Source organism: Carcharodon carcharias, chromosome 22 (genome assembly GCF_017639515.1).
Source record: "Carcharodon carcharias isolate sCarCar2 chromosome 22, sCarCar2.pri, whole genome shotgun sequence".
NCBI lineage: Eukaryota > Metazoa > Chordata > Chondrichthyes > Lamniformes > Lamnidae > Carcharodon > Carcharodon carcharias.
Genome location: NC_054488.1, coordinates 40,534,327 through 40,548,686, shown reverse-complemented (window position 1 = coordinate 40,548,686; position 14,360 = coordinate 40,534,327). Strand labels below are relative to the sequence as shown.

The 14,360-nt window shown below is 42.0% G+C and overlaps 1 protein-coding gene across 1 annotated transcript in view; it reads left to right on the top strand.

Annotated features, from left to right (window-relative positions):
* Positions 1–14,360, top strand: part of gps1 (G protein pathway suppressor 1) — a 68,097-nt gene that overhangs the window by 24,984 nt on the left and 28,753 nt on the right. Inside the window, exons 8-9 of the mRNA XM_041216975.1 lie at positions 4,177–4,262; positions 11,925–12,019. Of these exons, the coding sequence (XP_041072909.1) occupies positions 4,177–4,262; positions 11,925–12,019 (181 nt within the window). The remainder of the gene's footprint in view (positions 1–4,176; positions 4,263–11,924; positions 12,020–14,360) is intronic.

Genomic DNA, 14,360 nt, shown 5'->3' with positions numbered 1-14,360 from the left:
ACTCAAGGGAGTGCGAGACTGCCGTGTGCCCAGTTTCAGGTTTCTCATTTGCTCTACCACCACCCAACAACACACACACACATGCACCCACTCAGTGGGCGAGTGAGTGAGTGAGCTATCTGAGTCTGAGTCGGATACACACTTTGACTCTCTCACACACTGGTCATTTTTATTAATTACTCTTTTTTAAAATTAATTTATTGCTGTGACATTGCTGTACTTTTGCTCAGCAATTGTTTCTTTCCTTAAAACCCAACCTTGTTTTTTGAAATTCAGTTTGTTGTTGTGCCAAATCTTATCTTTCCAAAATTTGCTTATTAGTCCTTTGAGTGAGAAAAATATGCAAATGTGCCCTGCCCCAGAGTGAAAATGTTGGACAAGCCTGCTCTAGAATGTTGCCAGAGATGTTATCTTTACAATCAGTGGAATTACCATCAACGAGGTTAACATCCTGAAGATGACCACTGGGCTAGCCACACAAATACCATGGTTACTAGAGTAGTTGAGAAGCTGGGTATTCTGCAGCGAGTGGCTCACCTAATTCCTCAAAGTGTCTGTATCACTTACAAGGCACATCAGTAGCGTGATGTAATGTGTAACAGTATGTTGGCTGTGTCCAGCTCCTGTAACATTTGAGATGCTGAGCATTATCTAGGACAAAAAGGCAGCCTTTCCCATTACTTTTTCTTCAAATATTTCGGGCAGAATTTTGCTGTCGGCGAGCAGGGGGTGGCCCACTCACCGATGTGTAAAATGATGCGAGAAGATGTCGGGTGTTCCACCTGACATCATCCCGGTCCATTTAAATTTTCAGGAAGGCAGGGGCACAGCAAAATCAGCTGCGGGCCCGCTGACCTGTCAATGGCCAATTGAGGCCATTGACAGATCAATTAAAGTACTTAGTGTACCTGCCTGTCCAACCTTAAGGAGCCCCAGCAGCAAACAGATAAAACATGAAACCTCATCCAGCGGTGGGATGAGGTTTCATGCAGGGTTTTAAAATTTTTAATAAAGTTATGTTAATTATGAATATGTCCCATCTCATGTGACATTGCCACATGAGGGGGACATGTTAGGGAATTTTTTTTTACACTTTTAAAAATATCAAAAATTGAAGAGCTCTCTCTGAGGCATCACTTAGCCTCAGAGAGATGTGCGCTCTTTCGTGCGCATGTGCAAAAGAATGCACTTCGCTTTTGGGGAACCCCGCACAGGAAGCGCATAGCGTTTCCTGCCGGACTTCACGCTGGGCGGGCCTTAATTGGCCCGCCCGACAGACAGAAAATTCTGCCCTTTATGTTCATTTCCTGTCATGCTGAAGACATTTTTTTATGATCTATTTTTGTTCATATGTTCCCAATTTCCCCCCACCCCCACATATTTTCTTTGCCAGTTTTCTTCCCTCTTCTGTATTGAGTCATTGACTCCTTGCTGAGGTTTAGTTTTGTGGATAGCAGTTACTATCCAGTGCCTCACTCAAATGACCATGAGTAATACATGCAGCTCTAAAAATGAGTAAGATGGCAGAAAAGTAGAAAATAATCCTTTCTTTACCCAACATCCATGCACGTACAATTCCAGGGAGATTTCTTTGTAGCAATTCTGGTCAATTTATCCATCCTTAAGCTAGGGTGCCGAGGTCAAATGTAGCATCACTAACAATCCGGCTTTGACCAACTAACTCAGTACAGACTTTGAATCAAACCTGGGACTTTTCTTTAATCTACATGGCTGAGCTACTAATTAGATCTTCTTCAGATCTTTGATTACTCAAGGGTCACCAAACCACGGTTTATGCCATGATCCTTACTACAGAGCAGGGCGAAGTGGCAAGCCCCAAGGCTACCTTAGCTGGAACAGGGATCGAATCCCATGCCATTGGCATTAGACTGACCCAATCACTAGCTGTCTAGCTAGCTGAGCTAACCTATCTCCACTAATTAGACAAACCTACTAACAATAATATATCCCAATGTTGTATCCCTCATATGGGTGCAAATTAATTTCTTGACATGCCCACAAATATATTTACCCATTAGATCTGTTGTTTTTTAAAGTTATAGTCTTGTCAGTGTTCCTGTGACAGGTGCTAAATAAATGCAAGTTCTTTCTTTCTATATGTCTTCATTGAAAACCTTCAATCTCTAATGGTGATGGTTTGCACCAGGTGGTCAACGCTGTGTTAAGCATCACCTGGGGTGGCTCAGGAGCCCCAGTAGCATGTCATTCGCTGCCACGTTTGCTACAGAGGGAGAAAGCAGGTTGAAAAGGTGCAGAATTCGCTGACCCCTGTTTTTGCTGGGCCCTTTTCTCAGCCAGCTGAGCTTCTCATTTCTGTTCAGCTCTCCCAGTGCCCTTCCAAACACTCAGCCTCTATAGGTCACAGTCATCAGCATCTGTCTTCCAATTGTCACTGTCACCGTCTGCCATCTTCATACCTCGCCTGTAGGTGTCATTAGAGCAGAGGTGTGGGCGCTCAGGAGGCTGTGATCCAGTGGCCAGTTTACTATACAGAAGTTCTTTGTGTATATGGCTGTCATCCATCTGATGAACATGGCCGAGCCAAGGCTGAGGTTGTTGGCTTAGCAATAAGCTTGTGCTGATGGAATTAGCGTATACCAGGACCTCCTGAGTTGGTGACCTTGTCCTGCCAAAAGATGCTGTCAGCAAACACTTCTACATGTACTTTATGATCAACCCACAGAGATTTTCTCTGAATTACATTACGTTTCTTGTTCAGCCCATCGGTTTCCAATGAAGTTTTGAAGAGATCTTAAACTTGTTTTTCTACTATTCAGTTCATAAAGCCTACGTCATTAGTTCTCCAGCAGAATTTTGCCATCTGCGAGCAGGGGGCAGAGCCCCTGAATGGAACCCCTGACGCCATCCCGCCCCATTTAAATTTTCAGGAAGATGGGGGTGCAGCAAATACAGCTGCAGGCCTGCCGACCTGTCAATTGCCAATTGAGGCCATTGACAGGATTATTTAATCAATTGAAGGATCTGCCCATCCAACCTTGAGCCCCGGCGGCAAATAGAGAAAACATGAAACCTCATCCAGCGGCGGGATGAGGTTTCATGCAGCGTTTTAAAAATTTTAATAAAGTTATTCTGTAAACTATGAACATGTCCCAGCTCATGTGACATTGTCACATGAGGGGATATGTAAAGGATTTTTTTTTCTATTTTTAATATTTTTCAAAGTCCAGGCGATCTCCCTGAGGCTGCACTTAGCCTCAGGGGGATGTGTGCTCTTTCGTGTGCATGCACGAAAGAACGCACTCTCACTTTTAAGGAATCCCTCTCTGCCCGCACAGGGAGCGCATAGTGCTTCCCGCCAGACGTCACGCTGGGCGGGCCTGAATTGGCCCGTCCACGTAAAATGGCGGTGCAGCCTGCTTCACTGGCAGGGATCGGCTCTGCGCCTGCTGGAGATTGGGTCAGGCCCGCCCGCCCGACAGGCAGAAAATTCTGCCCCGAATATAGCCTGGAGGGGTGTTTGTTGCTCCCACATGTCTCGGGGCTCCATTTACAAGCCACCAGCAATGGGTTGGTTTGTGAGCTGAATTCAACACAATAAATAAGGGAAGGAAAGATAGAAGTACTTACATTTATTTAGCATTTTTCACACCGTCAGGATGTCCCAAAGGCAATGGAGCACTTTTGAAATGCAGTTGCATTGGTAAATAGGCAACCACAGCACTTGGTAGTAACTTTGCTGTTTCTAACATTTTGTTCTTGGCAATGAGATAAATGATCAGATGAATCATTTTGGTGGTGATTAAGGGACGAAAGTTAGTCAAGAAACCAGTAAAATTTCTTAGTCTTTGAAAAAGTTTCATGAGGTATTTTACATCCACTGGAACAGGAAATGTTAATCTTTCAACTGATATATGGAATCTCTGGCAGTGCAGCATTTCCCTGGTGTTGCAATGAAGTGTCAACCTAGATTATGTGCTCAAGTCTTGGAGTGAGACTTGAACTCTCATACCCTCTAAATCAAGAGACAAGAGTACTACCATTGAGCCAAGTTGACAGCCTTAATTTTGATTCTCAACAGGAAGTTAATGAATATACCTTCATAATTTGCTTGTTTGTTTGTAGCAATCGCCTAAGGAAATCTGTACTTGATGTCTTCATGCCTTTCTTCTGAATTGTGTAATGCTATATCCATAGGTCTGGCAGAATTGGCAACTCGAAAATACAAGCAAGCAGCCAAATGTTTCTTGCTGGCTTCTTTTGATCACTGTGACTTTCCTGAGGTAAGGTCCAATTTAATCAATGCAGTTGTAATTTAACTTGGAGATTGTGGACTGGCTGAGATACAAAAACTAGCTGGCCATGAAGCCTCAATTTTAAGTGGTCAACCAATAGGCAAAAACACTTTGACATTGTCGGAGTTTGTAAAAAATCAAGGAAGCTTGATAAACCCAACCTTGCTGTTTAACTTTATTGTTTTTGTTGGTTTTGATAACTTGAGTGGACCAACCTTTCCCTGAAGTTTTGATAATGATTTTCCTGTTACCTGTTAACATATTTGAGGGATGGGGTTGATAATTCATCAGCCCATTAAGGACCGTTTCATTATGTATATTCCTTGTTGTCTGTTACAATATGCATTCCTGAAAAATCGTTACTTGTGCATTAAAATCCACTCCAAGCATTAGGATATCTACATAATGTATTTTTGCTTGCTTTATCTCCTTTAAATTCGTCACCTAGATGCACATTTTTAAAATAGAAACCATAATTAAACACAGTCTGATTTTTCTTTGAACATTACTTACCCCCATTCCATTTTGTATCCTTTCCTTTCTAAGGCCACCATTTCCCAGCTGAGAGCAAACAGGTAACAGTCTCCTACCTCACTGCTCATTTCCCTTTCCAGCCAGTTATTAATATGGGAGCCACTCAAGACTATAACTTTTTTTCAATTCTTTCACAGAATGGGGTCGCTGGCTAGACCAGCGTTTTTATCGCCCTTGAGAATGTGGTGGTGAGCTGCCTCCTTTAAGCACTGCAGTCCATGTGGTGCAGTTACACCCACAGTGATGTTAGGGAGGGAGTTCCAGAATTTTGACGCAGTGATAGTGAAATATAGTTCCAAGTCAGATGGTGTGTGGCTTGGAGGGGAAGTTGCAGTTGGTGGTGTTCTCATGCAACTGCTGCCTTCGTCCTTCTAGGTAAAAGAAGTTATGGGTTTGGAAAGTGCTGTCAAAGAAGCCTTAGTGAGTTGTGCAGTGCATCTTATAGATGGTATACACTGTTGCCACTGTGCAGTGGTGGTGAAGGGAGTAAATGTTGAAGGTGGTGGATGGGGTGCCAACCAAGCAGGCTGCTTTGTCCTTTGTCGAGCTTGTTGTTGGAGCTGCACTCATCCAGGCAAGTGGAGGGTATCCAGTCACACTCCTGACTTGTGCCTTGTACATGGTGGACAGGGTTTGGGGAGTCAGGAGGTGAGTTAGTCTTTGCAGAAGTCCCAGCCTCTGACCTGCTTTTGTGGCCACAGTGTTTATGTGGTTGGCCCAGTTCAGTTTCTGATTAATGGTGATCCCTAGTGGGAGATTCGGTGTTGGTGATGCCATTAAATGTTAAGGGAAGATAGTTGGATTCTCTCCAATAGATAGAGGATAGTGGTTGTATACAACTCTGCTGATGGCCTACAGGTCCTCATGGGTGCCCAGTTGTGAGTTGCTAGATTAATTCAAAATCTATCCCGTTTAGCATGGTGAAAATGGCACACAACACGATGGAGGATATCCTCGGTGTGAAGATGGGACTTCGTCTCCACAAGAACTGTGCAGTGGTCACGCCTACCAATGCTGTCATGGACTGATATATTTGCGGCAGATAGATTGGTGAGGACAAGGTCAAGCATGTTTTTCCCTCTTCTTGGTTCCCTCACCACCTGCAGCAGACCCAGTCTAGGAGCTATGCCCTTTTCAGGCTTGGCCAGCTCTGTCAAAAGCGATGCTACCGAGCCACTCGATGACGAACATTGAGGCCCCCCTACAGAATACATTCTGTGCCCTAGCCACCTTCAGTGCTTCCTCCAAATGGTGTTCAAGTGGAGGAGCTCGTCAGTGAGGAGGTGGGGATGGTAGGTGTAAATCAGCAGGAAATTTCCTTGCCTACATTTGACCTGATGTCATGAGATTTCACGTGGGTCCAGAGTCGATATTGAGAACTCCCAGGGCAACTCCCTACTGACTATATACCACTGTGCCACCCACTCTGCTGAGCCTGTCCTGCCAGTGGGACAGGACATACCCCATGATGATGGTGGTGCTGGGACATTGTCATGTCAGTAAGGTATGATTCCATGAATATGACTATGTCAGGCTGTTGCTTGACTCGTCTTTGGGACAGCTCTCCCAATTTTGGCACAAGCCCCAAGATCTTGATAAGGAGGACTCTGCATGGTCAACAGGGCTGGGTTTGCCATTGTTGTTTCCGGTGCCTAGGTCAATACAGGTAATCTGTCCAGTTAGATTTTTTTTTATAGACCTTGTAGCAATTTTATATGACTGCTTGGCTTGCTAGGCCATTTTAGAGGGCTTTTAAGAGTCAGCCACATTGCTGTGGGTCTGGAGTTACATGTAGGCTAGACCAGGTAAGGACAGCAGGTTTCTTTCCCTAAAGGACATTAGTGAACTGGATGGGTTTTTATAACAATTGACAATGGTTTCTTGGCCAATATTACCAAAACTAGCTTTTGAATTCTAGATTTATTAACTGAATTTAAATTCCACCACATGGGATTCGAATCCGTGTCCCCAGAGTATTAGCCTAAGCTTTACTAGTCTGGTGACATCACCACCACCCACTACCATGGACTGAGATCATCCAAATTGAAATGAGAAAGAAAATGATTCTCATAAAAGACGCTAGAGAAAAGGCTTTGGTAGTGGACCCAACTGAGACAAATACAGTAAACTTTGGAAACATGTTAACAGTAATTAGACAGACAAAGAGGAAACTAAAAGTGCATGCAACTGCAGATGTTAAAGACATCTGAATCATTTTTGACTGCTCGAGTGTTGCCATAGAGGACTGTCAAGAAAGGAATAAGAATCTGAAGAGTTGTTCATGGGGATAAAACTAAGATTAGGTCTAGTATATTAATATACTAACTAATGTAATAAATTATTCGCTGAAGTAGATTGTAGTAACATGCTCTCCATTAATTGACATAACCCATTCCAACCTTTGAAATTCAACAAGATGGAAGGTTGTAGGCAGACTTAAAATGCTTAAAACAAACATGGGAACAGATGGTATCCATCTCAGAATAATAAGAGAGGCTAGGGAGGAATTTTGTAAAATGCTGATTGTCATTGGGAGGGAGTTACTGTATGCTGTGGGAGCCCTAATGGAACAGAAACTTAACACAGTACCTAGATTTAAGGAATGGGACCATTTCACTTCTGGCAACTATTCCAATCAATTTTCTGATATAACAATAGAATTGGTCATCAAGACCAAACATGGAGATTACCTAAAGAGTTTATTAAGTAACAACCATATGACATTTTTAAAAGATAAGCGATATTCTAAACAGACAGTGAAAACCATGTGATTTGATACATTTGGATTTCTGAAATGTTTCTCATGAATGGTGAAACCGGGAGTAGCTGTGACACAAGTTTTGAAATCTAGAAGTGGGAGGAATTGGCTGAAAGAAAAAAAGCAATGGATACTTCTTGGGAATGGAGAATGAATACCCAGTGACATCAAGGTAGCATTTGAATGGGTGTGGCACCAAGAAACCAAAGTAAAATTGACATCAGTAGGAATTTGGGGTTGTCGGAGGGGGAGCTCTCCTCTGGCTGCAGTCATATCATGAGGGCAAAAGGAAATGGTTGTGGTTGTTGGAAGCCAATCATCTCAGCCTCAGGACATGGCTACAGAAGTTCACCAGGGCAATGTCCTGGACACAACCATCATTAATGACTTTCCCTCCATCATAAGGTCAGAAGTAGGGGTGTTTATTGGTGACTGCACAGTGTTCAGTTCCATTCCTCGGATAATTAAGATGTCCCTGTCCACATGCAATAAGACCTAGACAGCATTTATCTTAGGGCTGATAAAGACAAGTAACCTTCGTGCCACGCACGTCTCGAGCAATGACCTTCTCCATCAAGACAGAATATAACCACCTCTCCTTGACATTTAATGGCATTGCCATCATCAAGCTCCTATTATCACCATTGATCAGAAATTTAACTGGACCAGTCACATAAATACTCTGGCTACAAGGGTAGTAACCTGCAGCAAGTGATACACCTCCTGCCTTCCCTAAGCCTTTCCCCCAATCTACGAGACATAAGTCAAGAGTGTGATAGTATAGTCTCTACTTGCCTGGATGAGTACAGCTGCAAAGACTCAAGAAGCTCGACCCCACCCAGGAAAAAGTAGCCTGGTTATTGGTACCCTATCCACCAGCTGAAATATTCACTGCCTCCACCACAAATGCACTGTGGCTGAAGTGTGTACCATCTACAAGATGCAGAGCAGTAATTCACCAAGGTTTCTACCTATCAGCCTGTGGGAGTACCTTCATCACAAGTGTTCAAGAAGGCTGTTGTTCCCCACCAATTTTCTTGAGGGCAGTTAGGGAAATGCTCGTCTTGCCAGTGAAGCCCACATCCCATGGATGAATAAAAAAAAATCTATATGAATGACTTCAATTCAGAAGCTCAGTGCAAACTTTGTAGATGATACTAAACTGGGATTAGGGGATGGTTAAAAACACTTGGGCTGGTGAAAGCCTCCAGGAGTTAAGTAAAACCTGGAAATCAAAAAAATCATAAAATGATGACAGCACGAGAGGAGGCCTTTGGCCCATTGTGTGTGCTGGCTTTCTGCAAGAGCAATTCACCTAGTGCCATTCCTGCCTTTTTTCCTGTAGCCCTGCAAATTTGTCCTTTTCAGATAATGATCCAATTCCCTTTTGAATGCCACAATTGAATCTGCTCCACCACACCCTCAGGCAGTGCATTCAGTGGCAACAAGGATGGGGGCATGGAGAAATCGTTGTCATAAGCATACTAAAGATGGTAAAAACAGGTAATTGGATGTAGTGGTAAAGCACTGGCCTTCTGCCTCTGAAGCCTAGATACATGGGATGGTACTTTACTGTCTTCTCGCTGTAAGGGTCCAATATGAAAGGAGCTTTGATTGTCTCAGTCCAGTTCCTTGGAGGTCAACAGCTAAAATTATCTGTAATTCAACACTCACAGGAAGTCTGACACAGAGAAGTCACAGAATGGTGTGTGAAATGTAAAAGCTATCACACCGACTCAGTGCTGGTTTTGAAGTTGAGGCAGCCCTTCTTGGTCAGAGCATGGCGAGCTTTAATCTGCATCTAGCTGTGCTATACCTAATCTGAAAGTACTTGACACTGGGTGCTTGAAATGGCAAGAGTTTAATTCCCCAGCACTAGCAACCCTCACATTGATGAGCACGTAGAAATGCATACATGTGAAGCAGAAGCAGATCCAGATTTTGTACTAGATTGGACAGGAAAAATGTCTTATAACTGTGGAGAAGCAATGAAGAAAACAAACCAAATGCTAAATTATGTTGTTAGATCAGTAGAGTAAGAATCGGAAACTGTCATGTTAAAACTGTATAGTAATCTGGTCATTTTGCATCTTGAAGAGTGTCTTGGTTTCGGTCAGCAAAACATAAGGAAAGCATTTAAGTTTAGGTAGTACAGAGAAGAAGCACGAGGCTGATGAATGACCCAGATAATAGAGGAGACTTGGTATGTAAACAACAATGCAGTATGGCTGTCTTCAGAATCCTAAAGTCACAGAATTTTTGGTTCTTATATAATATAAAGATTCATTTAATTCTTTGATTGAATATTGACTGGCCCATCCTATAACAGGCTCCAACCTGTGCACATTGTGCTGCTGGTACTACCTCATTAGCCTCACATCCAAGTACTTAAATATATAGTTCCCCATGAGAACAAAAGCCTTAATTGAAGGAGTCAGGAGTGGTTAATTAAAAAAACGTTGTTGGTACATCATTGGATTTTGCGATTGCTGCTTTTCCCCAAAAGGTTTAATATATATTAGATTATTACATGTAATTGTGATATTGCTAGGCAATATAATTTGTTCCAATCTCCAATAGCTGAAAATGCATATATCAACTAATCCTGTTGCTAGAAAAGGTAATTTGGAAGGGATTTAACTTGCCTTTCACACGGAAAGTTTTAACTTTCAAATGTTTACAAAGCTTCTATCCAATAATGTTTTTTACATGTTTAACATAGCAGAATTCTCTTATTGCTTTGTGAAAACTAAGCAGTATGATGTTTCAGTCCAGTAGGATGCAAGCTTGAAACATCTTGTAATAAAAATCACAATAGAATCATAGAAACTTAGGAGCAGGAGCAGGCCATTTGGCCTTTCAAACGTGCTCTGCCATTTGATAGGATCATGCCTGATCTGATTATGGTCTCAACTCCATTTTCATGCCAGCTTCCTATAACCCTTGATTCCCTTGTCTATCGAAAATGTGTTTAACTTGCCTTGAATAAATTCAATGACCCAGTCCCCACTGTTTTCTGGAGAAGAGAATTTCACAGACTTAACCCTCAGAGAAAGAAATTCTCCTCATCTTGGTCTTATTTTTAGACTATGTCCCCTAATTCTAATTTCTCCCACAAGAGGAAACATCCTCCTGGTATCCATGCTATCAAATCCCCTCAAGATCTTGTACGTTTCAATAAGATCACCTCTCATCTAAACTCCGATGGATATAGGCCCAACCTGTTGAATCTTTCTTCATAAGATAAGCCCTTCATCCCAGGAACGAGTCAGTTGAACCTTCCCTGAGCTGCTTCTAACACAATTATATCCTTTTCCAAATACGGGGGTCAAAACTGTGTGCAGTACCCTGAGTGTAATCTCACCAAGGCTCTGCACAGCTGTAGTAAAACTTCCCTACTTTTATATTCCACTTCCTTTGCAATAAATGCCAGGATTCCATTTGCCACCTTAGTCACTTGCTGTACCTGCATTCTAACTTTTTGTGATTCATGAGGACACCCAGATCCCCTTGTACCAGAGTTCTGCAATCTCTCTCCATTTAAATAATATATTGTTTTTTCTATTTTTCCTGCCAAAGTGGAAAGTTCACACTTTCTATCATGAAACTCCATTTGCCAATTTTTTTCCTAGCCATTTAACTTACCTATATTCCTTTACAGCCTCCCTACCTCCCCTTGACAACTTACTTTCCCACTTATCTTGATGTCATTGGCAAATTTAGTTGCCATACGTTTGGCCCCAAATCAAGCCGTTGATATAGATTGTAAATAGCTGAGGGCCCAGCACTGATCTCTGTGGCACTCCACTAGTTGCTGCTTTCTAAACCGAAAAAGACCCATTCATCTTTGTTCTCTGCTTCCTGTTAGATCAATTGAAGATCTTTTTATAAACACTTCTAGCACATGTTACTTAAGACATTGATTCTATTATCCATTTAGATGGAATTATGAGGACTTCATCTGTTTTGTAAAGACAGATATAATAACATTATATGTGGGAGTTGGATAATACTAGAAGTGTGAACAGGTTAACTTCAAATATATTCTGAGTTTGTGCATCCTTAAGTGTTTGAATGTGGTGCAAAGTAGGAGCAGTGGATGCTTATTATCCCTTCATAATTAAATTTAATACACTCTGACCTCTCCAGTCCAGAATGCTTGCGATCAATTTTTTTTAAGGATAAAGGGAAAAATGTGTTTATTGCAATTACTTTGATCAAAATTTTAAATTTAAATTACCTTTAAATTTTGATTTTCCATGATTTTGAAATGGTTGAATCATGAAAATACTTTCTTGAAGTTTGAAGAACATCCCCCTGGACCTAAGTTCAACCTGACTGTGTTTGTTTTCTTTCAGCTGCTGTCTCCCAGCAATGTAGCAGTTTATGGAGGACTTTGCGCACTGGCCACTTTTGATAGACAGGAACTGCAAAGGAATGTCATCTCCAGCAGGTGAAGATAATATTGGTTTCTTTGCAAATGTTCCAAGGATATGAGCCTCATTTCATTTTACAAGAAGCAAATTATTAAGGAGGCACACTTTTATTTAATAAAAGTGGCTTGATCCCCATCATTTATATCGTCCCCTATCTGGGGAAAAAAACAACAGAACTACCTGGAGTTCTATGTAATTTATGAGGTGCTTTGAAAAAAAATCACTGGAGCAAGCAGTCTGGAATGATGATTGCTGAGCACGTGATTTCAATAATGAAAACAGAAAAATTAGCCTGTGGCTATATGCCTGTATGCCCAACATGTCTCAGTAGTTTATGACCCATTTAACTGGTGATAAATATCAAACTTATTTGGCTCAGTTGTGGAGGGGAGTGCACAACTGTTGTGTAAATTGGCTGGATGAAAATCTGAAAGTTTGATCTTTCAGCGCAGCCCATCAAGGTATTGGTAATTGCCGTAATAGAAAAACATGAGAGCATCTTGGTGGCATTAGACGGTCCCCAACTGGGCAAAAGAGGCAACAAGTGTGCCAATTTGCCTCAGATAACAAGTAAACATGAAGGACCTGGCTTTAAGAAGAGCATAAAAGTGAAAAATAATTACCATTATAAATTAGCAACACAGGAGATATATGTACACAAAGAGAAATATCAAGAGGCTTATGCCAAACATTATACTAATGCACAGAAATATAAGTGCACAACAAGTACGGTAGAGGTAGCTGAAACAATAGGCATTTTTAAAAATTCATTCACGATATGTGCACTTTGCTGGCAAGGCCAGCATTTATTGCCAGTTCCTCATTGCCCTCGAGAAGGTGGTGGCGAGCGTTACCTTGATAGGTGTTTTCCATTATGCTCTTAGGAAGTGAATTCCAAGATATTGATCCAACGACAATGATGGAACAATGATATAGTTCCAAGTTAAGATGATGTGTCATTGGAGAGGAACATGGAGGTGGCGATGTTTCCACTACCTTGTTCTTCTAGATGGTAGAGGTCATGGATTTTGAAAGTGCTTTTGAAGAAAGCGCGCACTGTAGTGCATCTTGTGGACAGTACTCACTGCAACCATGGTACACTGGTCATGGAGGGGCTGAATGTTTAACATGACAAATGATGTCTCAGTCAAGCAGACTGCATTGTCCTGGATAGTGCCAAGCATCTTGAGTGTTTTTTGGAGCTGTACTCTTTCAGGCAGTCAAAAATATTCCATTATAGTCTTGAAGATGGTGGAAAGGCTTTGAGGAGTCACAAGGTGAGTAACTTGCCATGGAATTCCCAGCCTCTGACGCACTGTTTTAGCCACAGTATTTATGTGGCTGATACAGTTAAATTTTGTGTTAATGGAAGCCCGCAGGATGTTAATGTTGTGGGTTTTGTTGATGGCAATGCCATTGGATGTCAGGTGAAGATGATTAGACTTTTTTTTTTGAAGATGTTCTTTTCCTGGCATTTAAGTGACAAAGTAACATTTGTACCACTTATCAATCCATGGCTGCATTTTGTCCGGGGTTTGCTGCATGCAGGCATAGACTGCTTCATGATTAAAGGAGTTCAGAATGAAACTGAACACTGCAATCATCATCGAACCTCCCTTCTCATGGCTTTATGATGAAGAGATGGTCATTAATGAAGCAGCTAAATATGATTGGGCTGAGGAAACTGCATGGAGGAACTCGTGCAGCGATGTCCTGGGGCTGAGATAGTTGGACTCCAACCCAACCAACTTCTTTTTGTGCTAGGTATGACTCCAACCAGTGGAGAATTTTCTCCCAATTCCCATTGACTTCAATTTTAGTAGGTCTCTTTGATGTCACACCTGGCCAAATGCTGCCTTCATGTCAAGGGCAGTCAATCTTACCTCACCTCTGGAATTCAGTTCTTGTTCATGTTTGGGCAGTATGTACTGAGGTCAGGTGCTGAGTGGTCCTGGTTGAATCCAAACTGAGCATCGATGAGCAAGTTATTGGGGAGTAAATGCCACTTGATAAGAATGCAATGACACATTTCAGCACTTTACTGAAGATTGAGAGTAAGCTGTTGGAGTGGTAATTGGCCAGTTTGGATTGTCCTGCTTTTTTGTGGACAGGACATACAGGGTGGTTTTCCACTTTGTTGGGTGGATTGTATAGAAGCTGTATTGGAACAGCTTGATTAACTTAGCATAAGTCTTCAGCACCCAGTTGGATGTTGTCAGGTCCATAACCTTTCAGTACCCGGTACTTTTCGCCTTTTCTTGATATCATATGGAGTGAATCAAATTGGCTGAAGACTGTTTTCACCTGGTGCTTCTAGCTAAAGATGGTTGGAAGCGCTTCAGCCTTGTCTTTTGCACT